The sequence below is a fragment of the Sciurus carolinensis genome, chromosome 1 (assembly GCF_902686445.1).
Source record: "Sciurus carolinensis chromosome 1, mSciCar1.2, whole genome shotgun sequence".
NCBI classification, from domain to species: domain Eukaryota; kingdom Metazoa; phylum Chordata; class Mammalia; order Rodentia; family Sciuridae; genus Sciurus; species Sciurus carolinensis.
Window position 1 is genome coordinate 95531196 of NC_062213.1, and position 24918 is coordinate 95556113.

General features: G+C 42.6%; 3 protein-coding genes across 16 annotated transcripts in view; 2 read left to right on the forward strand and 1 right to left on the reverse strand.

The window, feature by feature from the left end:
- Positions 1 to 2192, reverse strand: part of Ubap2l (ubiquitin associated protein 2 like) — a 42937-nt gene extending 40745 nt beyond the window's left edge. For 13 of the 14 annotated variants that reach the window (XM_047542617.1, XM_047542616.1, XM_047542613.1 and 10 more), the window contains exon 1: positions 2040 to 2123. The gene's annotated coding sequence lies outside the window, so the exon portion shown is untranslated. Of the gene's footprint in view, positions 1 to 2039 lie in introns of all 14 variants that reach the window. The other variant, XM_047542607.1, reaches the window with a different exon arrangement.
- Positions 2193 to 2435: 243 nt separating this feature from the next.
- On the forward strand, positions 2436 to 13371 carry C1H1orf43 (chromosome 1 C1orf43 homolog). Its single transcript, XM_047542620.1, has 7 exons — positions 2436 to 2739; positions 3128 to 3232; positions 8428 to 8545; positions 8734 to 8787; positions 9466 to 9632; positions 9720 to 9778; positions 12427 to 13371. Exons 1-7 carry the CDS (start codon positions 2674 to 2676, stop codon positions 12620 to 12622), a joined length of 765 nt encoding a protein of 254 aa, XP_047398576.1. The 5' UTR covers positions 2436 to 2673; the 3' UTR covers positions 12623 to 13371.
- Positions 13372 to 13723: 352 nt separating this feature from the next.
- Positions 13724 to 17991, forward strand: Cfap141 (cilia and flagella associated protein 141; the record flags this gene model as incomplete). The annotated part of the gene is made up of 4 exons (XM_047557231.1): positions 13724 to 13810; positions 14303 to 14343; positions 16677 to 16806; positions 17589 to 17991. Coding segments are annotated over 4 exons (360 nt in total), but the record flags the coding sequence as incomplete, so codon positions are not given.
- Positions 17992 to 24918: the final 6927 nt, after the last annotated feature.

Below are 24918 nucleotides of genomic sequence, written 5' to 3' on the forward strand. Positions count from 1 at the left end.
TACTATTAACTTCCATTTGGTTCTTACAAGTGCTTTGAAATGTGTGACTAACAGAATTTTACCACCTACGTAGTAATAACACCAAGCAACAGGTCACAAGTAAGTGATCTGGGATGGATCACTTGAGGACACAGAATTAACAGAATTTTTAATAGTAAGTGGAGACAAATACCCAGAGTTATCACAGTGGAGGTGAGGAATCTTGTTACTCTTTCTTAGAAAATAAAAATTAAGGAAAGCAGGGGGAGAAGTATTAGAAACCATGGGAATAGTGCAGGGGCAAATACAAGTTTCAACACAGGAGTGCCCTTGACTCTATTTTGGAAACCAGCTACTTAAAAAAATAGCCAGAGAAATTTTACTGAAAAAAATAAATAACAAGTATTTATTGAGTGTCTACTATGTGTCCAATACTTAATACAAAACATTATGACTTGGTTGCTGCCCTCAGGGAGCTTACAATCTAATTTGAGAAAACAATTCAGAAACTCTGAAGCTGGACTGGGATGGGTAAGGCTTGCTACCTTTAACAGAACTGATTTCCCTAGATGTCTTTTTGAAATGCCCTCTTGATCCCCTTTCCCACCACCTTGAATCTACTGAGTACTGCCCAGTTACCACACACTTCGCAAGAAGGGGTTTAAAAAAAAAAAAAAAACAGTACATTTTTAGGTCTTTTATCAATAGTTTACATGTCGGCAATACTTCCCATTCACAACAGAAATAATCATGGGGATATTCTCATCTTTAAGGACAATGGTGTAGGATCTCAAAGCAGTTTTGTCAACTGATAAAGAGCCAGAATGTTTTCTCTAGTAATTCTGGTTGTCACAGAATACTATCACCTCCCGGCAATTCACATCAGATATATCCAAAGCAGGATATGGGGGGGGCCGGAAGATGGATGGAGAGACAAAAAAAAGATTTCTCCACTTAATAATCACGATAAGTCAAAGGCAAAAACGTTAGTAACTACAACAAAAACGCCTGTTACTGTTGTGTTTTCTTTCCACAACATCCTACAACAGAGGTGGCTATATTTCAAGAATCCTGAAAAAGGAGCAGCCTCCTGTTTGTGACATCAGTTTGCAAAGCAATTTAGAGGCTGTCCATAAGGTGAAAGGTCTGAAGAAATCTGGAATTCCTGTCCCATTATGAAAAGAGGGAACAAATACCCTGCGATCCAGTGACGTCCCTTAGGCGTAATACACCCTATGGGGGCCTACATGTCCAGCTTCCCAAATAACATAATTGTTTGGGGTACCCAAAACTACAGTATAGGCAACAGGAAGCTAAAGACAGCAACAAAAATATATTCCAACAGCTGGGTCGGTAAGAAAGAAGGAAGAGTAATAACAGGATCTGACAAAGAGGCTGGAAACGAAGAGGGGACGCAAGCCCACGCGTGGAGGATGGGAGGCTCACCCCGCTCAGCGCCACATCAAGAACCCACGGGGCCAATCGCCTCCCTACCTCCCACCCGGAACAAATTAATCCTCCGCACTCCAAACTGAGGGCCACATGGGGGAGTTTGGGGCAGCTCCACCCCATCGCCCTCCCCACCCCCCCCCCGCCACCCCCAACCAGGCCGGATCCGGATCAGAGGAGGCCCGCAGAGGGTTGGAAAGGGAGGAGGCCTTCTCCTTCTTTACAGGCACCAGCCATGGTAGAAAGCCTACCTCAGGCAGGGCCCAGGCCTCGTTCGCTCGCGCTCTTTCTCGTTCTCCCCCCTTCAGGTTCTAGCCGCATGGCCCCCCCACTCCGGCTGCCCCAAGCCCCGCCCCGGCCACGCTCCCAAATCGAGGCCCCGGCTCCGGCGCGGCCCACTAGGCCGCGAACCCAACCATAAACAAAACCTCCAGCGGCCGACTGGAGATTGGGGGGGCGCCAGGGCTCCCAGGACTAAAAGGGGGCTGTACAGTGGGGGAACACACGGCGCGGGGGGGGGCCTACCGAAGGAGGGGGATACGGCGGGGGTAAGGGAGAAAGGAGGGAGGGTAAAAGGGGGATCGCGGATTTAAAGGGGCCGCGGACAATACCCGGCCCCGCCGCGCTGCCGCTGCCGCCGCCGCCGCCACCACCAACGCCGCTGCGCTCCCAACTTTACCTCAGTCTCCTCCACACTGACACCCCGGGCCGCGCCGCCCCTGTCACGTGATATAAGATTCCCTCCTCCCCACCCCCCTCCCTCCTTTTCCCTCTCGCGCTCGCTCTCGCGCCTTCCCCCTCCCACTTGCCTTCCTGCGTCCCCCCAGCACGTGACGCGAAAAGGGACGCGCACGCCAGCGTGCGCGTGCCACCACGCCACGAAACACCAAACTCAGGCTCCTTGCGTCCGGCCCGCCCCCTGCGCAGCGGCCCCGCCTCTACCACGTGACACACGGATGGCCTCCGTTTCCTCTTACAGGCGTCGTTCCGCGGCTCCGCCACTCGTAGCTCCCAGGTGCCATTGCCTGCCTTAGTCACGTGTCGGGGGAAAGCGGGAAGGCGTCGTCCTCCTTTCCTATTCCCCCCCATCCGCCATGTTTTCAGGCCGGGTCTGGCTTGGTCTTCCCCCGTAAGGAAATGGCCGGGGAGCTCCAGGAAACCAAGGCGCGGTTGCTTTGGCGGAGCCTGGGCTAACGAGGCAGGGCAGCGGGAAAACCCAAGCAGTTCTGCGCGGGGAGGGAGGCCATGGCGTCCAGCAGTAACTGGCTGTCCGGGGTGAATGTCGTGCTGGTGATGGCCTACGGGAGCCTGGTGAGGATATTCCCCCACCCCATTCCTGCTGTAGCGTCTGACCCTGTCGAGACCCTCCTCTTGAGACGATCCCTGTCTTCATTCTCCACCCACTCACCTGCATTTTTTCTTTTGACTCCGTTCCCAGGAGTACCTGGGAGCTTAAGTCACAGACCCACACCGACCCGCCCATGGCTGAGAACCCTCCCCTAAACTCTAGGGCACAGACCCTAGCCTCCCCACTATTGGCTTCTATAGATCCACCCCCATCCTTGACGTCCTCACTTTCCCCAAGTTTTATCTTGAAGCATCCATTCCTGAGAGCTGTAATATGGAGATTTTGAATGAAGGCAAGCTTTTTTGTTGTTGTTGTTTTTATTAAAGATTCTTCTCGTATCTTTTTGAACAGGTATTTGTACTGCTGTTTATTTTTGTGAAGAGGCAAATCATGCGCTTTGCAATGAAATCTAGAAGGGGACCCCATGTCCCTGTGGGACACAATGCCCCAAGGTACGTCCTTAGGGCACGATACGAACCTGGTTCTTCAGAAGTATGAGGAACGAGAATGAGATTTTCTGTGCCTTTTAGAGATTACTTAAATTCACGTTTCTTTGTCCTCTTACCTTTATACTTAATCTTAGTGAATTAAACAGTAACTGCCTTGGAATTTTGGCTTACGTGCTTTCTGTTGTGGTACGGTATGTAATTTACCAAGAACTTAAGTTTTTGATAACTGCTGTGTTTCCCCATTTATATTAATTGGTGTTTTTTGTTTGCTTTGTTTGAGGATGGATTTGAGAGCGGTTGTCTTTGTAGAACTTTAGATTTATTTTAGAGCCCATTAATTATCTTGTTCCACTATTTGTGTTACAAATAAGCTAAGAAAAGGAAGCAACTTAGGGGAGGGCATACAGAAATGAATAACCTAGTGGCATGTTACCTTTGTTACCCTTTCTTCTTGGGTGAGTGCCTTCCTTTTCTTGGCTTTCAGTATCCAAGGATCAAATTTTTTACCTATCCCAAACTGCTTTCCTGAATCCCGTACTATGTATCCTGTCTACTTGACTTTCAACTTAGATTTCTTTTTTTGTTTGTTTTTGGGTACAGGAATTGAACCCAGGGGCACTTAACCACTGAGCCACATCCCTAGCTCTTTTTATTTTTTTATTTTGAAACATTGTCTAAGTTGCAGAGGCTAACTTTGAACTTGGGAGATGAAAGGCATGTGCCACAACGCCCAGCATCCACTTTGATTTCTAATAGACATCTAAACCTAACATATCTGAATCAGAACTCTTGATACCCCACTGCCAACCCCATCCTGCTTCTTTAATCTTTCACTTAGTGAAAGGTATCTGCTGCCCTTACCAACTTCCTTTTGTTTGGCCTCTCTTCCAGTCTCTGAAATCTAGTTCTACTGGTTGATCTCACACCTTTGCACATACTGTTACTGTGTCCTGGAATGGTCTTCACTTGACTAGATCATTCATTCTTTAGATCTTAGCTTAAATGTTACTTCCACAAGTGGGGAATGCTTACTGGGGATTTTAAATAAGTCTCTTTATTTTCTATTAGTACCCTGATATTTTATTCATAATACTTGCCACAATTTTTCTTTATATTTTTCTCTTTGTTCAAAACAGTCTTCTCAGCTGGTGGTGGAGGCGCACACCCGTAATTAAAACGATTCAGGGTGGGGAGGGGCTAAGACAAGAGAATTATAAGTTCAAAGCCAGCCTTGTACTTTAGTGAGACCCCAAGCAACTTAGTAAGACTTCTCAAAATAAAAAGGGCTGGAGATGGAGTTCAGTGGTTCAATCCCTGGATTCAATCTCTGATACCAAAAAAAAAAAAAAAAAATTTTTTTTTTTTTTTTTTCTTTTACACTAGTCTGTAAGCTTCGTGAGTACAAGCACTTGGGCTGGGGGTGTAGCTCAGTGGTTCTAGTATGTGCAAGGCCCTGCCTTTATAGTTTGTGGCACTGCAAAAACAACAACAACAAAAAACAAGTGCAGGGCACCATTTTTGTTCACCAACATAAAGCCAAGGCCTATACATACTTGATAATTCATTGTTGAGTGAAGAATTAAGTCAATAGGAGAGCCAAAGCTAGTACACAGTTCTCTCAACTTCTAGAGCAGTTCTTTGATTAACCAGTGCTATTAATCCTCTCGTACTTACTCCTTTTTTGTGGGGGACGGGGGTTACTGTGTATTGACCGAAAGGCACTCAACCACTGAGTCACATCCCCAACTCTTTTATTTTTATTTATTTTTTTATTTATTATTATTTTTTATTTTGAGACAATCTAAGTTTTGCTTAAGGCCTCACTAAGTTGCTGAGGCTGACTTTTAAACTTGCAATCCTCCTGCCTCAGCCTCCCAAGCCACTGGAATTTCAGGCTTGTACCAACAGCACCCATCCTTACTTGTACCTTTCTGACATATTACCAGGAAACTCTCAAGAAAGATGTATGTCTTGGCCTGAAATTTCCAACAGTGTTACTTCCACTTGTCTCTCGTAAGAGAAACAGGGTTGGTGTCTAACATATCATTAACCAATCAAAACTTTGGATATTTAGGAGCCCTTAGATAACTATATGAAATCAAGATTCCTTATCTGGTCACAGTGGTGCACGCCTGTAATCCCAACAACTCGAGAGGCTAAAGTAGAAGGATGGCAGGTTGAGGCCAACCTGGGCATTTTTGCAAGATCCTGTCTCAAAAAAAATGGGGAGGAGTTGGGGAGTTACAACTCAGTGGTAAAGCACATCTGGGTTCCACCCCCAGTATTGGAGATTCCTTTTGTTTCACAAAATTTTCTGAATTCTCATCCATTTCTGGTAGAAGTATAAATTATTAAAACCACTTTGGAAATAATTGGGCATTATCTACTAAGATTGTACATGTACCTGCCTAATCCATGTCTCAGTAGTTCTACATCTATCATAAGGAAATTAATTTTTTTTTTTTTTTTGTGGTCCTGGGGATCGAACTCAGGGCCTTGTGCTTGCGAGGGAAGCACTCTACCAACTGAGCTATCTCCCCAGCCCTAATTTTTTCTCATAGGTACTAGGAGTCATGTATAAAAATGTTTATGGTCCATAATCAAAAAAAAAAATGTTCATGGTAACATTGTTCATAATATTTAAATGATACAAAAGTTCACTTTTTAAAATTGGTAAATTCATATTCTGGAATGCTAATAAAATTGAAAATGAACTGAAGATAAATATATGAACACAAATGAATTTCCAAAATATTTTTTAATGAAAAAGTTTAAGTCCACAAACATAAGTGAATCTCAGAAACATGCCAATAGGACTGGAGTTGTGGCTCAGTGGTAGAGCACTTGCCTGGCATGTGTGAGGCCCTGGGTTCAATCCTCAGCACCACATGTATATATATATATATATAAAAATCCATTGACAACTAAAAAATATTAAAAGAAAACACGCCAACAGCCTGGCATAGCAGACATGTACCTATAATCCCAGCAACTCCAGTTCAAGGCCACCCTGGGCAACTTGGCAAGATCCTGTCTCAAAAAAGGCTGGGGGTGTCATTTGGTGGTAAAGCACCCCTGGGTTCTTATGCCAAGTAAAAACCAGACAGCCATTCACAAGAGAATATGTGTCATTCCATTTATATGGAATTCTAGAACAGACATAAAGAAGTATAAGAGAGATCACATCATGTTGCCTGCAGCTGAATAGAGAAGAGGGTGACTGCAAAGAACATTTGGGATGAAGGAAATGTTGATTGAGATGCTGGTAAATGGGTATATTCATTTGTTAAAATTTATCCAAGCCAGGCATGGTGGCACATGCCTATAATCCCAGTGACAGGGGGCTAAGATAGGAGCATTGCCAACCCACATGGGCAACTTGACAAGACCCTGTCTCAAAATAAAATTTTTTAAATGTGACTCAGTGGTAAATTGCCTCTGGATTCAATCCCATGTACCACCACCAAATAAATAAATTATCCAAATTGATTCATCTATACACTTAAGTGAATTTTTTTTTCATACAAATTCAACCTCAGTAAAGTTCATTTTACGCTTTTAGGACTAGAGACATAGCTCAGTGATAAAGCACTTACCTTATATTTGCAGGGCCCTGGTTTCAGTTCCCACCACTGCAAAAGAAAAGAGTTTGCTGAGGAATTCATAAATATTTTTTCATTTGTATAAAGTTCAAAACTAGACAAAGTTAAGCATCTTGTTTAGGATAACACATGATAAAACAAGAGTAAGAGATTATTGGCAAATTAAGGTTTGAGGTGGTGGGCAATGAGTACACAGGGACTTGAAAGTCATTGGTTTCCATTTCATAGGGTGAATATTGGGTATGTGTGTTCATCTTGATCTTTATACTTATTTAAAATGTGCATATATGTTAGTTATGGTGTGTGTGTGGTAACAGTTCATAATGGAAGTTCCTATAGAGTTAAAGCGACAAAGGGGCCAGGGAATTAGCTTGTGGTAGAGCACTCACCTAGCATATGCATGAGTCTCTGGTTTAATCCCCAGTACCTGGGGTGGGGGTGGGGGAGAAATGTTACAATCAAGATTTATTTCTGCCAGGCACCATGGTGTATGCCTGTAATCCTAGTGATTTAGGTGTCTGAGGCAGAAGGATTACAAGTTTGGGACCAGCCTTAGCAATTTAACAAGGCATTGTCTCAAAAAAGGAGCAGGGAATGTGGCTCAAGGGTTCAGTTCCCAGTACAAAAAGAAAAAATTTATTTCCTGGGGCTCTGGCAACCCTCTTAAGTAAGAGAGATGGATATGGAACTGATGATAGTGCTTGCTTCTGAAAGGGCGGCACACACAATAGTACCTTTTAAATTTTTATAGTGTGGATGTGAATTACCAATTTTTTTCCCCAGTACTGGGGTTTGAACCCAGTACCTCCCATGTGCTAGGACAGTGCTGTACCACTAAGCTACATCCCCAACCCTTTTTACTTTATTTTTGAGGCATAGTCTCACTAAATTGCTCAGGCTTGACCTTGAAATCCTCTTGCCTGAGCTTCCCAAATAGTAGGGATTGCAGGTATGTGTCACAGTGCCTGGCATGAATTACCAATTTTAGCAATTAAGCTGAGTATAGTGGTGCACACCTGTAATACCAGCTATTCAGGAGGATGAGGGAGGAGGATTAGAAGTTCAAAGCCAGCGTGGGCAACTTGGACCCTGTCTCAAAAATAAAAAGGACTGGGGCTTAGTGATAGAGCCAGGTTCGGTTCCCCCATGTGGCAAAAATGAAATAAATGTTTTAGTTTTCTTTAACATGGGTTTCTAGAAGTCCTGTGGTCCACCAAGTGGGACAAACCCTAGACGCTTATAGATTTTATACAGGCCTCCTCAGATTTTTAGAATGGATTACAACTTCCAGTTGTCCACTCTGTCCCAGTTTAGGAAGGTCTTTATAATACCTACCAAGATTCTTAGACCAGTTTAAAGTCTGAAATAACGCTGAGAATTTTGGCAAGTTAAAAGATCTAACTTTGAGATTTACAGTTTGGAGAGGTTATTAGAGAACCCCCTTTCCTAAATTCTTACATCTTATCTGGCAATTTCAGTAACTACCTGAGCACTTTCCTCTACTTCATCTTAGTTGTTCACAGACACTGCCCCCTTCCCCAGTTAGTGGAATGAGGAGTACAAGGTAAGTGATTGTGTATTCTCTTCTTTGCGCACACAGGACTTGAAAGAGGAGATTGATATTCGACTCTCCAGGGTTCAGGATATCAAGTATGAACCCCAGCTCCTTGCAGATGATGATGCAAGACTGCTACAACTGGAAACTCAGGGAAATCAAAGTATGTGGTCAAACTCTTGGAAAGTACTTCAGTAAGGAGTCCCACAAGTTCAGAATTTGCACTTGTCAATAGCTGCCCACAAAACCTCAAATTCTTCCACAGTATTGGATATATATCAGATTGCAGAAAGACAGTTTATTAGTTACTGGAGTTTGAGGATTATATCTGAGACAACTTTTTTCAAACAGGTTGCTGCAACTATTTGTATAGGATGAAAGCGCTGGATGCTATCCGTGTCTCAGGTAAGGACTAGTTGTCAGATCCATTCTAGGAGCCTAAAAGCCCATTTTGTATATTAGGATTGTCCTTTTGTACATCCCTAGCTAGTAGGAATTTCTTGGAGTTTGAGTACCAGCTAATCTTTTACTAAGGAAATGATGTAAGCAGGTTATTTCTTCTCCAGAAAGGCCAAGTTTTGTTTGTTTTTAAGGTTCTTGAGACCTTTAGTTTCCTGAATTAGATGATAATTTACTTGTTTTTCCACAGTGGACTAGTGACATGTTTTTTCACTAAGCCCAGGGTGAATGGTTCTTGAATTTTTTTTTCCATTCTATGACCACTTGTCATATATACTCTATCTCTAACAAAAATAGTTTTTTATATATACAAAGTATATATTAAATTTATATACATATAAATTTATATATTAAATTTATATTAAATTATTTATAAATTGTGTTTTACTTCTTTATATGTATATGTAAATTTTTTAAGGTAATGAGGATTGAACCAGGGGTACTTACCATGGAGCTATATCCCCGACCCTTTGTATTTTTATTTTGAGACAGAGATTTGCCTATTTTTTAAAATCATTCTTTTTTTTAAAAGATGGAATTTACATCCAACTCATGTCACTTTATTTCATTAGACCTATTTCTAAGTTGGGAAAATAACTAAATATTGTGCCTTTATCTCCTCAGAAATTCCATTTTATGCTGAAGGCCGGCACCCCCGTTCCTTAATGGGCAAGAATTTCCGCTCTTACTTACTAGATCTACGAAACGCTAGTACTCCTTTCAAGGGTGTACGGAAGGCCCTTATCGATACCCTGCTGGATGGCTATGAGACAGCTCGCTATGGGACAGGGGTAAGCTAGATGGCCAGTTTTTCCTTCTAGTATCTAAAAGGATATGCCAGACTAAGAGATCCTCACTCATCCTTTCTCTTTCCTAAGGTGTTTGGCCAGAGTGAGTACCTACGCTATCAAGAGGCCCTGAGTGAGCTGGCCACTGTGTGAGTTTGGAGGGGAACATGTCAAAGGGAGCTGGCCAGAGAATACGGAAGTGCTGGACTGTTCCCACAGTGCAATAACTTTCATAAAGCAGTATGAACAAAATCCATGATATCATAGGAATTGATTATTTTCTAGACTATTAGAATTGCCTCTTGCCCACATTAGGAAGGAGATGCTACCATACAATTAATAAGAGAATTTTCTACTTTATGTGCATCTTTTTCTTTTTTTCCAGCCCAATTAAATGTTAAATTGGCAGAACCTAGCAAAGAATTAAATGCTACGCGTTATTTTTATTACAACTTAAAAGTATTATAACTCTGCCTAAAACAAATGTCATCAGTAGAGAATCCATTTGGTTTTGTTTGTTGTTTTTTTGGTACTGGGGATTTGAACCTCAGGGTGATTAACCACTAAACCACATCCTCAGCCCTTTTTAACTTATTTTGAGACTTAGGGTCTCACTTAGGGCCTCGCTAAGTTGCTGTGGCTGGCTTTGAACTTGGAAAACTTCCTGCCTCTGCCTCTAAAGCCACTGCAATGCATTGTATACTACGCACCCAGCTGGGGGTTTTGTTTAGGAATCATGACTTTGTTAACATGTTACGGTATTAACATATTAGGATAATCCTAAGGTATGAGGATATTACCTAAAAGGAGGAAGAGGAATGACTTTTGTTTGGGAATGTTTTAAATACGTACTACATGTAGTTTCATTATATTGTTTATGCATATCTTAAAATAAAAGTGCTTGGGGGAAAAGGAAGGCCAATTCAGAATTAAAAACTAGTTACCAGCCATGAAACAAGTACAACTGTATTCTGTTTTGTTTGGCATGATTTTCTCAAGACTTAAGGGGTATGTCTAGCCTGTCTTCTCTCCATTCTGAAAATGAGCTACCTTGGGTTTTTTTTGTTTTGTTTTGTTTTGTTTTTTGTTTTCTTTTTGGTACTGGGGGTTGAACCTAGGGATGCTGTACCACTGAGCTACACCCCTGTTTTCGGTTGGTTTTTTGGCGGCTAGGGGAGACAGGTTCTCACTAAGTTGCCTGGGAGGGCCTCAAAGTTGGGATCCTTCTGCCTCAGCCTCCTGAGTAGTTTGGGTTAGAAGCATGTGCCACCACACCTCGTCTGAGCTACCTTGTTATTAAAGACAGAAGGTGCCAGTGAAAACGTTTGCTTAGAGCAGTAATGAAAATGAACAAATAAAGAAGCTGGAGGGCTGGGGAGAGAGCTCAGTTGGTAGAGTGCTTGCCTTGCAAGCACGAAGGCCCTGGGTTCGATCCCCAGCACCCAAAAAAAAAAAAAAGAAGCTGGAAAAAACACCTGGATGTGGTGGTGCATGCCTTAATCCTAACAGTGGGAGACTGAGGCTGGCAAGTTTAAAGCCAGCCTCAGCAACTTAGTGAGACTCTGTCTCTAAAGAAAATATAAAAAGGGCTGGGGTTGTGGCTCAGTGGTTAAGTGCCCCTGGGTTTAATCCCTGATTAAAAAAAAAAAAGAAGACTAAAGGCTGGGGAAAAAACCTTTGAGGATAGGCAGGAAATCTGTTTTAAAAACTTATGAAAGATAAATACTAATTCCATTTATAAAAGATACCTAGGTTGTCAAATTCAGAGATAGAAATTAGAATGGTGGTTGCCAAGTGCTATGGAGAGGGGAAATAAAGACTTCTTATTTAATGGGCATAGACTTTCAGTTTTGTGAGATGAAAAGTATTTATGGAGGTTAGTTGCACAACATTGTGAATGTACTTAATGCTACTGAAATATATGTTTTAAAATGGTTAAGATGATAAATTTTATGTGTATATTATTACAGTTTCTTAAAAATTCTTTCTTTTGGTTTCTAGAAAGTTTCCATAGGTATAGTGAAAAGAATATAGATTTCGAAATCTAACAGCCTTAGTTAGGTTCAAATATCCCGTCTGTCACTTGCTAGCTTTGTGACTTCATACTAGTTAATTATTGGACCCTCAGTTTCTTAACCTGCAAAACTGGGTGATACCACAATATAGAGGGTAATGTTAGTAAATTAAATATTAGTAAACCACCAGGTATAGAATCCTAACATGTTAAGTACCCAATAACTACTCTATTCTTATTTTTTGATATTTAGTTTTCAAGGGACTTTTTTGGACTGGAAATATGTTCACCACACACACATTAGGTAAAATAAGTGGAATTAAAAGCTTTCTTTAAGCATGGTATCATGAAGAAAAGATTGAGCCATAGACAAGGACTCAGTGGGAAATTGGTGTCTTTGTTACTTCCTACCTTTTCTTTCTTTCTTTTTTAAATGGTATTGAAGATTGAACTTAGGAGTACTCTATCATTGTACTACATCCCAAGCCCTTTTTGAAATTTTTTATTTTGAGACAGGGTCTTGCTAAGTTGCCAAGGCTGGCCTCAAACTTGGAATCCTCCTGCCTTAGCCTCCCAAATCACTGTAATTACAGGTGTGCACTACCACATTTGACTGGTTTCTTTATTTCTAAGCTCTCAGATGGACTTTTAGTATCTATATCTTTATAAGATAGGTCTTTATAAGATAGGTCAGAGACCATTTATGGGTTAGGAAAGGCCCTGAATTGTATTCTTCTGCTAGTCCTCATTCTGTCCATAACCTCCCCTCTGTATATTCTTTAGGGTCAAAGCACGAATTGGGAGCTCTCAGCGACAGCACCAGTCAGCAGCCAAAGACCTAACTCAGTCCCCTGAAGTCTCCCCAACTACCATCCAGGTGACATACCTCCCCTCCAGTCAGAAGAGTAAACGTGCCAAGCATTTTCTCGAATTGAAGAGCTTTAAGGACAACTATAACACATTGGAGAGCACTCTGTGATGGAGCTGAAGGACTCTCACTGCAGACTGAGCCAGACAGCCGTGTGTACAAGACAGGCTATCTACTGGGCAGCCCTCAGGAAATCTGGCTCAGCAGGCCCAGACTGTGTTAGCCAAAGCTCATGTTGTGTTCCAGGGTTCTTAAAGCTTGTGTCTGAAAGGTCATTCCCAACTCTTTCTTATAGGCATTTTCAGAGCCTCAGCTAAGATTTTATTTTCTCTCAATAGAATTTTTTTTTCTATATTTGAATTCAGATATCATTCCTGTTTCTGTCAAAGCTTCCTTAAAAATCTTCACTTGCTTTTGGCCATAGTTCACCTATTCCAGACTATTAATCCCAAGGTGAAAGGTAAGATATCTTCCATGTCTTTCCCATTGTACTCAGTTGAATGGGAACTGCTTGGTTTTAGGGTGTCTCAGAGTTGTTTGGGGGAAAAGGCAGACAGGATCTGGGATGGGGGTGACGAAGTGGGTGGTATGTGGAACAACTTACTCTGGCACTCCATTTAAACCATTATGTGTTGAAATATTAAAACAACTTTCCTCATGTACAAGGATCAGCCCTTCCACCTTCATTCAATCCTCTGTTGTGAATAAGTGAACAGAAGGGAACGTTCTGACACCTATGGAATAATCTTTGCCAAGATACAAGATGGTATGAAGGAATGGTTTCCCCTAGTAAGGCAGTGTGCTGGTCTTGTTTTATGGATTAATTATTTAATAAAATGAACTATTAATAAAATATATGATTCATTTCTTTATAATTGTCTATTAGTAAAATGGGCATAAAGTATATTTTCTGCACTTTCCTAACAGGCTTTGGGGCATGAGGCTTTGGTGAGAATTGGTGGGATTGTATGTGTTTCCTGTTCCTAGTATTGTACATACACTCTTTGGGACTTCCACAGAAGAAATCATGAAATAGGAATGGTGGCCCTTGCTCATAGATTTGCCTGTGTCACTAATAGAAGGCTGGAGAACCAGGATTCCCTTTGGGTCTCCAGGGCAACAGGCCAGGTGACCAATCAACTTCTAGACCCAGGGTCATTGTTGAAGGCCTATATGTTGCTATGACTACTGAAACCTCGGTGACTGAACTAAACAGAAAGGAGAGCCTGCCCAGTCTCCTCAGACTTAAGCAAGCAAGTCTGTAGACATGTCTGCGGAAAAGATGACAAAGTAGAAGAGGTATGCAGAGTTGGAAGGAGGGACTGGGTTGAAGGAGTTTCTTTTGATGAGGTTTTTCAGATCACTTTGCTTAGAAGTAGGTCACTTATTGGGAGAAGTCCTTGATGTAAGAATAGGGTATGGTTAGTAACAGGAGTGGGAGACCATGTCTAGCACCTTGTAGGTATTCAGATTATTCAGATGTGTCAAGTGCATTAGCACACACCTGTGATCTCAGCAACTCAGGAGGCTAAGGCAGGAGGATCACAAGTTCAAGGCCAGTCTCAGCAACTTAAAAAAAAAAAGTCCAGGGATGTAACTCAATGGTACAGTGCTTCTGAGTTCAACCCCAGTACTGAGGGGATAGGGGACTAAATACCAACTCCTGCGTGTTTTCTTCATTCTGAAGAGTGTAGAAATTGACTACCTATCTCAAAAGTCTGTGAATCTCATACTCTGGTGGTGAGGTTCTGGAGATCAAGGCAGATCAACAGAATTCCCCTTTTCTTGCAGAACTTTCAAAGGGCCCTAGAACTTAAGAAGATGGTCAACAGGTAATCTCTGCTGCTTTTATCCTTACCCTTTAGCTTGACCTTTCTACCCTCCTATTGCTGAGCCACCCCCCAACTCTGCTCCCTCTTGCTGCGAGTTCATCAAAAGAGAAAACAGGTTAGGTCTGGTGGTGCACACCTGCAATCTCAGCTACCAGGAGGCTGAAGCAGGGGTATCATAAATTCCAGGCCAGCCTCAGCAATTTACCAAAACCCTATCTCAAAAATAAAAAGGGCTGGTGATATAACTCATGCATGAGGACTTGAGTTTGATCCTTTATACCACAAAGAAAGGAAGAAGAAGGAAAAGAACACTAATGCCAGGTCTTACCCCCTGGAGATTTTGATTGAAATGTCTGGGATGAGATAAGAGAAGCCTAATTTTAAGAATTTTGGCTGGACTTGGTGGCGCACACTTCTAATCTCAGTAGCTCAGGAGGCTGGGGCAGGAGGATCGTGAGTTCAAAAGCTAGACTCAGGGCTGGGGATATATAGCTCAGTTGGCAGAGTGCTTACCTCCAAAACACAAGGCCATGGGTTCAATCCCAGCATTGCAAAAAAAAAAAAAAAAAAAAAAAAAAAAAAGCCAGACTCAGAAACTTAGCAAGGCCCTTTCTCTAGATAAAATACAAGAAAGGGCTGTGGATGTGGCTCAGTGGTTAAAGTGCCCCTGGGTTCAATCCCCAGTAGCAAATATAGAATTTTCAGGTCAGGCTTAGTAGTGCACACCTATAATCCCAGCAGCTCAAGAGACTGAGGCAGGAAAATCACAAGTTTGAGGCAGCCTCAGCAATTTAGCAAGACCATGTTTCAAAATAAAGAATAGAAATGACTGGGGATGTGGTTCACTGGTTAAGTGCCCCCAGGTTCAATCCCTGGTATACACACACACACACAAAAATAAAAGCATAAAATATAAAAGTTTCAGGTTATCATACCCAGAGCTAATAGAGATATGAGGTAATAACATATTTTAGAGGGAGTCTAGATTGATGCAGTCACTTTCACATAAGCAGTTTGATGAAATCTATCAAAATTTTAATTTTACACATCTTCTGAACTAACTCCACTTCTAGGGATTTACCTTACATATCCATACTTTAAAAAACATGAGATGGTACATACAACAAGAATGTTCATAACATTTTTTATAAAAAGCTGGGGCAGCTGGGATTGTGGCTCAGTGGTAGAGCACTTGCCTTGCCCATGTGAGACACTGGGTTCAGTTCTCAGCACCACATAAAAATAAATAAATAAAGGTATTGTATCCATCTACAACTAAAAATTTTTAAAAAAAGCTGGAAGTTTGGTTAAATTATAACAAAAATACTACCAGCCTAAAACTGGAGGAAGTAAATCTATGTGCTAATATGAGAGTCCAAATTGTTAAGCAGCACTGTGTATGTAGATGTATAATGTTTAAAAACAAAAAAACCTGGAAGTTTAACTCAGTGGCAGAATATTTGCCTTGAAAGCCTGAGGTCCTAGTTTTGCTCCCCAGCAGTGCGAGTAAGAAGGAAGAAGAGGAGGAGAAAGATAAGGAAGAGAAAGAAAAGGAGAAAGAAAGGAAGAAGATATACCTGTTGGTATCTGATAGAAAAATTTCCTGGAAGGATGCATAAGAAATTTCTAACTTTGTTGAGCAGTACTGGGTCAGGGCTAAGCTTTTTTTTTTTAATTATTAAAGAAAAATTTATTCAAAGAAAGAGCAGGGACTGTGCTTGCCTGTAATCCCAGTTGATCAGGGAGCTGAGGCAAGAGGATCAAAGGTTCGAGCCCAACCTGGGCAACTTAGTATCTTAAAATGAAATAAAAGAGGTGGGAATGTGGGCTCAGTGGTAGAGTGGGTGCCTAGCATTCATGAGGCCTGGGTTCAATTCCCAGTACCATGGAAAGAGAAGCAAAAGTAGAGTTAGGAACAATGGGCTGAAATCCAGATTTGCCATTAAGCGGCCTTGGGCAACTCACGACTTTCAGTTTCCTTGCCTTTATTATGTAATAATTAATACCTATGCTTCATAGTTATTGTAGTGATTAAATAACACAATTACTTAATACATACCAGGCTCTAAATCAATTGTAGTTATCCTTTCAAGGATTTTTGCAATCTTTTGACAGTAGAACAAGTGTTCTGAGTAATGAATCGGTCTCACTGAAGGGGTTTTTAATCTCCACTCCTTTTTTTTTTTTTTGGTGGTGGTGGTGCTGCTGCTGCTGCTGGGTAGAGCCCAGGGCCTTATGCATGCAAAGCAAGCACTCTACCAGCTGAGCTATATCTGCAGTGCTTCCATTCCTAATTCTAACCTATTCAACCACAACCTCTGTACATTGGGCAGGTGGCGAACTTCACATATTCACTGTGTGTGGCAGATGACATTGAGCCAGAGGAGAAACCCATACACCATCTTAAGGATGCAGGATGCCATGGTAAAGGAATTGGCACTGGCCAACAAACAACTACTGATGGTAAGTACTAGGAGACCTGGGCCTTTGCCAGCTGTGATTTCAAGAACTTAGTCTCTGCCCTTACTCACCCAGCTCATTACACCAGAACAACTACTGTTTAACTCCAAATGCCAAAGTTCTTTTTCTACGAGTGATTCTTTGCATCCAACTTTCAGGTAACACATTTCAAAGTCCCAAAGTGAGCTGGGCATGTTGCACACCTGTAATCCCAGCTATTCTAGAGTATGAGGCAGGAGGATTGCAAGTTCAAAGTCAGCCTGGACAACTTAGTGAAACCCTGTCTCAAAACAAAATAAAAATAAAAAGGGCTGGGGATGTGACTCAGCGGTAGAGCACTTGCCTAGCATGTATGAGACCGTGGTTTCAATCCCCAGTACTGGGGAAAAAAATGTTTTTCCAAAATGCATATAGTCTTTGTTCCTTTCATCTTAGTAAGACACTAAACTGCATCTTAAGGCCCAGCACATCTTATTACATCTTTCTCTTCCTTGTGTCCCAACAGCTGTCATGTCACCATCTTTGTATCCTGGGAACCTAGCAGAATTCCTGGTTCATGATAAGTTCTCAGTAAATATTTGCTAAACATGGGGCTTCACCCATGAAGAAAATATTGGATAGGCTTCCCCTCCACTAGTTCAGCCTCTCTACTACTGTTTAGCTTTGGGTTACAACTAAGCCCAGGTCCAAGAGAACAGGAGTGATGGGAAAACAACCAGGGAGAGAGAATGAGGAAGGTTGGTAAACAGAGAGCCAACACTACGCTCTTCTGCCCTCCCCACCAGGTTCGTCAAGCTGCCCTGCATCAGCTATTTGAAAAGGAGCATCAGCAGTACCAGCAAGAACTAAATCAGATGGGCAAAGCTTTTTATGTGGAGAGACTCTGACAGCCTCCGAAACACTGCTCTTCCATTCTTGCCATGCCTGCTAACGTAGCCTTGTTGAGCCTCTGATTTCCTTCCCAATCAGACTGAGCCTGGAACTTAAGACAATGTCCCCTTTTTAATCTCTTCACTTTGTCAATACCCTGCTTCCAATTGGAAAACAACCTATGAAAATATGGTGAAAACAAGAGTGACGCCTTGTGGTCATAGTATGATCTGCAGTGTTGACGTAAGCTGGGAGAGAATGTAGACAATGTGAGTTGAAAATTCTGATTTGCTTTAACAAATAAAGCTACATCTTAAAGGTTCAAACATTTTTGAACATGGCTCATTCTCTCAACCTCAAATCTTCATTCTTTTCTTTTTTTCGTGGTCCTGGGAATTGAACCCAGGGACACTCTACTACTGAGCTACATACCCAGCCCTTTTTTAAACTGTTAATACAGGTCTCGCTAAATTGCTTAGGCCTCACTAAATTGCTGAGGGTGGCTTTGAACTTGTGATCTTCCGACTCAGCCTACCAGAGTCACTGGGATGCAGGTGTGCACCACTGCACCCAGCTTTTTTTTTTTTTTTTTTTAACTTTTGAGACAGGTTTTCATTAAGTTGCCAAGGGTCTTGCTAAATTGCTGAGGCTGGCCTCAAACTCTCAGTTCTCCTGCCTCAACCTCCCCAAATCTCTGGGATTATGGGTATATGCAACTATGCCCAGCTTTGGTTTTTTTCTTAACTACCCATAATCTTGATTTCCTGGACTTTGCACACCATCTCTCAGCGGATCTTTTCTGTATGCTGGAAATACCTTTGAATGTGGCTATTAATCTACAGGCACTATGGGGCGTTGAATTGTCAGGATACCTGTACTTGAGCTTTGAGTCATCTAGTTATTTTGAATCCTTTTTTTTTTTTTTTTTTTTTTTTTTTGGTACCAGGGATTGAACCCAGGGGAGCTTAAACCAATCAGCCACAACGCCAGCCCTTTTTTATTTTTTATTTAGACAGGGTCTCGCTGAGTTGTTTAGGGCCTTACTTAGTTGCTGAGGTTGCTTTGAACTTGCAATCCTCCTGCCTCAGCCTCCTAAACTTCCAGGATTATAGGCATGCACACTGTGTCCAGATTATTGTGAAATCTTAGAAGCGTTTTCCTCTGAACCTGAGTTCCCCACCTCTGCAAAATGAGAGGATTCCAACTCAAATGCCCCTAGGTTTAAAGTAGATAATGTACAAGGTGTGAGGAAAATAAAGGATAGTGCGATGCATTTGGGGCCAGGAAGATTGTCCCATCCTAAAAGCCATTTGAAATACCAAAAAGTACTGAATGCACCAAGACATGGAGACCTTATTATTAAGGGTTCTACCTTTACATTCAAATGAATCCCAAAGCCAAAAAGACCCTCGTTCACAGCAATAATAGTTGGAGGCACACACTGTTGTTCCTGATATAATCATCACTTAAGTTACTTTATCCAAGTTCTGTGCCTTGCCAGTGGCATACTCTCTGGTCACTCATCTGCACATGATCTTTTCCCTCACTCCACTCCATGTGGCTATCTCCACTACAAAACTCACAACCCTTCATTTCTTCTTCAAGTCTGCCTCCATCTTTCAATCTCCTACTGAATCCACAATTTTCAGAGCTTCTTCCTTCTAACCCTGCACACTTCTGATACGGTTGAGAGGTAACAGGGTACAAAGAGGAAAGCACGAGACAGGCATGGTGGCACCACACCGTATCCAGGGACTCAGGAGGCCGAGGTAGGAGGAATACAAGTTTGAGGCGCCTGGGCATATAGGGAGAACCTGGTCTCAAAATAAAAAACAAAAAGGTCTGGGTTGTTGCTCAGTGGTACAGAGCCCTGGGTGCATAACTCTCCCTAAAAGAAAAAAAAGAAAGAATAAGAAAGAGCACAGGTTTTGGAGTCAGATATGGGCTCACATTCTGGCTTGCTTCTTTAATTTGAAGATCATCATGTGTAATTGATGTAACTTATTTAACTTATGGAGGTCTCATTTCCTCTTCTGAAAATGAGGACAGGACAGGGCTGGGGTTTTAGCTTAGTGGTAGAACACTTGATTAGCAAGTGTGAGGCCCTGAGCAGCACACCACACACAAACAACCACAACAGCCTGAAAATTAGACCAATAATACTCATCACACTTGAGGATTAATAAAATAGTAAGAGCAAGCCCAGTGTTTGGCACACAGTAGGTATTCTAATTTTCCCTTCAGATTCCCTATTACCTGTACCCTGTTTGTTGGCCTCAGTGAGCCCCTTTATTCAGTTCATATGTCATTTCCATCTCATACTCATTCCTCTCTGCCTTAATAATTCTTCCATCTCCCAGCCGCTATAACCTTGCTTCCTAAACCTTCATCTGTAGTTAGTAACTACTCATGAGTTCTTCTACCAAATAAACATGAAGCTCACACACAATGAGGTAGGCGAGGGGTTGTGAACAGTAATGACAGATATAAGGAATATGTATAGGAGTCAAACCTACATGGAACCTGTAGTTGACCAACAAATCTGAAGCTGTCTCCTGTTCTATTTTCCTGCCCTCTATTTCCTAAAGGTTGGTCCATCTCGCCTTTACTTCTTTCATCTCCCTACTATCTGTCACATCTCCCAGGGCACCATTTTTTTTTTTTTTTTTTTTTTTTTGGTTCTGGGTATTGAACCAGGCACTTGAGACTGATGTCACCTCATCCCCAGATCTTTGTATTGCCTATTTTATTATAAGACAGGGTCTTGCTAAGTTACTTAGTGCCTTGCTACGTTACTGAGGCTGGCATCAATTCTCCTGCCTCAGCCTCCCAAGTTGCTGGGATTATAGGTATGCCACAAAACCCGGTTTCCAGGCCACCTTTGGTTTCTTATTCGCAAAGTTATGCAGCTTGTAACTAAGAAACAGGCTGTAATACTGGATGGATCTGGTTTCCAATCCTTGTTCTGTCACTTACTGGCTGTGAGACCTTGTGAAGTTATTTCGATTTTCTGAGTTCAAATCCTTATATGTAAATGGAGATAATGTCTACCTCATTGGGTTGCTGTGGGGATCAAATAAAGTACTTAGCATAAATTCACACATAATGTCCAATAAATGGTAACCCATAACGATGTTTTCCTGCCTCTTGATAGTTTTTCCCTTTTCTCTACTCTATTACCTAGATTTCCCCTATTTTCAACTGAACTTCCTCACCAACCTTTTCTATTTTTTCTATGCTCTTTCTCTGTTCATTTGGACCCACAGACTATCCCATCCCCTCTGCCTTGATCCCTGACCTTGGCCTCTTACCGCCAGGGCTGTCAGTGCCAGGCTGGCTCAATATTGGCAGATGACCCCCCTACAGAGCCCAATCTTCCCTGATCCTCTCTGTCATCCTTCTGCTCTCATCACATCACACATTGTACTCATCCAGCTTCTCTTCCCTCTATAGTTGATGCCTTACCCAGATCCTTTGGCTTAGAAAGACTCCATCCTGTTTGAAGTGAGTGCATAGGAAGCACTTCTAGGAGAATGAAAGGACTTTTATCAGAGGCCATGTGATGTTTTTGCCCTAGTTATGAATCCAAAGTTTCCTTCCAAGAGAACTACTCCTCCCCAAACCAATATTCCCCAGTCTGCTCCTATTCCCCCAGTGCCCAAACACTAAAGTTCTCCCATTCTTGCTAGTTATTTTCCAGCCTCTGGTTTTCAGTGAGAACAAGTTTTCTCAGAGAAGGGGTCTAGAACTTAGGGGGTTAAAGATAAGGAGGATGGGCAAGAAAATGAAAATTACACTACCCTTTTGGGAGTCACAAATGAACAAAGATGTAGGACAACACCACAACGTGCCTACACTGGGGGCCTGTATGCTCATTTGTTAGTCTTTCCCTGGAAGGCAAGAGCCACACAACAGGAATTGACTGGGGCTTGGGACAAGCTATTGATCAAGATCAAGGTCATTATGGAATTGTGTATGACTGGGGGAGTTGTGAGGACTAATGGGAATGGGAACAAGGACACATGGAACAGGCCTGGGGGCTAAAGCAAGAGTGTCTTTCTCCCATCCACCTCCACTTCCCCCCAACCTCCCCACCCGCCAGTGTAGCTATAACTCAGGCTCCTTTTGGTCACAGTGGAGACAGTATCTGCTACCACATGACATACCAACAGACCTGATTCTCTTCAAAACAAAAGAAGCGTACAATGATGGACCCTGTGAGGGAAGACCCTTGGAGAAGCCAACTCAGGAGTAAAAGTCCCAGAAGAGGAGGCCACTGGGATTCCCTCTCTCATTCTTGATTTAAAACCTTACTTTCAATTCTGCCAGGCAGGAGAGACCACAAGTCATTCCTCTGCAGCCCCACTGGCACTTGCTGGTGAGACAGCTTACTCTTCTGTTCTGGACATCCAAGGGTGACTTTAAGGAGTATGCCTGGAGGTCATGGAGAAAAAGTGAGAAGGACAAGATAGTGAAAGAAGAAGCCCAGCATTTTGGAATTTTCTCATTACTGTAACATTTTCTCATTCTGTAGCACTTAAGAGCAGGAGGTACCAAGATGATGGCCTACTGAGGCAAGGACCCTCAGCAACTTTGTGGGTGAGATCTGGAAAGGTTAGGAGTTCTGTTGAAAAGGTAAAGTCAGGACATACAAGCACTCCCACTCCACCTCCAGAAAAGCTTTCAGGCAGCTGGAATGGCATCCAAGGACAGCAGGTGGCAAAGCTGATGAGAAGGTGCTGACACTGGCTGATCCTCTAGGCGCTGGGACTGTGACATAAGGAGAGAGAAGTTTCGTGTGGGAGCTTTGTGGAATGATAAGTGCACGGATGTGGAGTACTGCCAGGTATTCTTCCTGCTTTAGGTAACGTGATCCAGCAAAGGCCAGGCACTGGTGGGAGAGAAGGGCTGTGGCAGGAGGGCACGAAGGGCAGATGAGCAAGAGTCAGCTGTATTGGGAGGTAAAAAGCAGGTTGTCAGTGCCCTTTGAGAAGATGGCGTTCCATCTAGATGTGATTGGGCCCAATTGTCTCTGCCCTGACCTTTCTTGAAGGAGAAGGAAGGCAGATGATCACCAAAGCTCTCCTACCTGTTCTGGGTTTTTTTTTTTGGTTTGTTTTGTGTTTTGGGTTTCTTTGTTTGTTTTTTGGTACTAGGGATTGAACTCAGGAGCACTTTACCACTGAGCTATCACCAGTCCTTTTTTTTTTATTTATTTATTATTTTGTGGTACTGGAGATTGAACCTTGGGCCTTGTGCATACTACAGAAGTGCTCTACCACTGAGCCAATCCCCAGCCCTCTTTTATTTTTATTTTGAGACAGGGTCTCGCTAAGTTGCTGAGGTTGGCCTTGAACTTGTGATCCTCCTGCCTCAGCCTCCCAAGTAGATAGGATTTCAGGAGTGCACCACCATGCCTTCCTACCTGCTTCTGTGTGATATGTTTGATATGGGTTGTTTAATTAGAAAACCAACTAAATGTCAAACATATTTCTTTATAGCAGCAGGCAATTCAGCATCACTCTCTTTTCTATCTCACCCTCTAGGGCTCTGGGACTCCTGCCTCTTTTATGAACCTCTCTTCTCCAGGACTACTCCCCACTCCCAAAGACCAGTAGATGCAACCCAGGTGGATTTCAATCTTAACCTGAAGGACTGGTGTGGGAGTGGAAGAGAGCTGGAATTGTTGGGGATCAAATATCTCTATATCTTGCCCCCTTTCACTAGTGGAGATACATCTTTCTTATCTCTCTTGTCCTTGTATTTTTCTCCTTTCATCTCCTCCCCATCATCTCTGCTTTCTCTTCCTGGGACGCTTGTTCCCTAACTCTTTGTCCTGGCTTGTCTCCACAGTAGAAGTCTTTAGTTTCTCTGCTTTCTTTCAGGTCAGCTGATGGTCTATCTCCTGTCTACCAGTAATTGTCTACTACTACTACTATTCTAAGACTGGAAACTTCCATGAGTGAACTCTAGCTCTGCTCTGCCCTCTGTCCAGATTGGTTGTCTCAGTTCCCACATTGCAGCGGTTAGCATTAATACTATCTTTGACATTATGACTAATTCAATCCATTTATTCTTCCCTGATAGCTCTGGTCACCTTGAACAGTGCCCACCTCTCCCCTGGCATATTCTTGGTGTATGGTGCCAGTCTATGGGGATCAATTGCCACCTGTCAATAACAAAGCTCCAAATGGAAAAATGAACCTGACCTGGAAGTAAACCAGGGAGCTGGTAATGATGATTATGATGGTGTGGTAGGTAGTGGGTTGCAGGGTGTCGAAGAGGAAAAGTGAAGAGGTAAAGAGCAACAGAGACCCTTGGTATGTATGGGCAAAAAGTTCTATTTAAGATCACTATGGGAAAACAGATGCATTACTTTGTCTGGATTACTCTGATCCTCCCTATTTCTCTCCCCATCCCACTTGAAGCTCTGGGATGCCTTCCAGATCTCAATTACTACTCTCACTCTATTCCTGTGCCTCTAAGGGAGAGGAACAATGTCTCCCTGCCAATTAGAGACTCCAAAATAGCACAGCAATTTGATCTGGAGATCTGGGGGAATTGTCAAGGATCATGAGTGACCCTCCCCTCTTCACAGTTGCCCAAGTTCCCTGAATACCAGGAATCAAAAGATGAAATTGAACCAGCAGAGGTTGGATCAGAACCCAACATAGTCTAGGGAGAGCATGGAGGGAACTGAAGGACAACCAAAGCCCATCACGATGGAAAAACTGCCATTCTAGAATTGCCAAAGTATTCTTCTGTATTTCCATGTTCTCCCCTCCCCTGTCCCTGTACTTTTAAATCACCTAGAATGAGTGGAAGTTTCAGGATCAGGGAGAGCCTTTCCCCTCCCCCACGTTCCATGTCTAAATCAGTCTCAGATGTTCCCCTTGCCTTTTTTTTTTTTTTTTTTTCTAGTGATGTCAGTCCATCAATGTGTCTCACCCTGTGTTCCCCCAGGAGCATACTGAGGGGGTGGAGGGAGTTGGAAAGACCATTTGGGAATAAGAGGTGGAGACCTAAGTACAGTAAAGGCTCAAGTTGGGGGAACTCCTAGTCGCTCAGACAGCAGCCCCTCATTTCTTGTCCTAGTCTCTTGTTCTCCATTGTTTCACAGGTGATCCACAACAGCTATGCTCATTGCTGGAGGCCCTCAAGAAAAAGATGCAGATGCTGAAGTTGGACAAGGAGCAGCTCTGGATCGGGCAGAGCAAGCTGAGCTGAGCAGAAGCCGGCAGAAGA

Excerpts from the sequence above, each read along its gene's own strand:
- C1H1orf43 (XM_047542620.1), top strand. The coding sequence starts at position 2,674 with ATGGCGTCCAGCAGTAACTGGCTGTCCGGGGTGAATGTCGTGCTGGTG. Across the intron at positions 2,740-3,127 it reads TGATGGCCTACGGGAGCCTG|GTATTTGTACTGCTGTTTAT; the intron begins GTGAGGATATTC and ends CTTTTTGAACAG. Across the intron at positions 8,788-9,465 it reads GGATGCTATCCGTGTCTCAG|AAATTCCATTTTATGCTGAA; the intron begins GTAAGGACTAGT and ends TTATCTCCTCAG.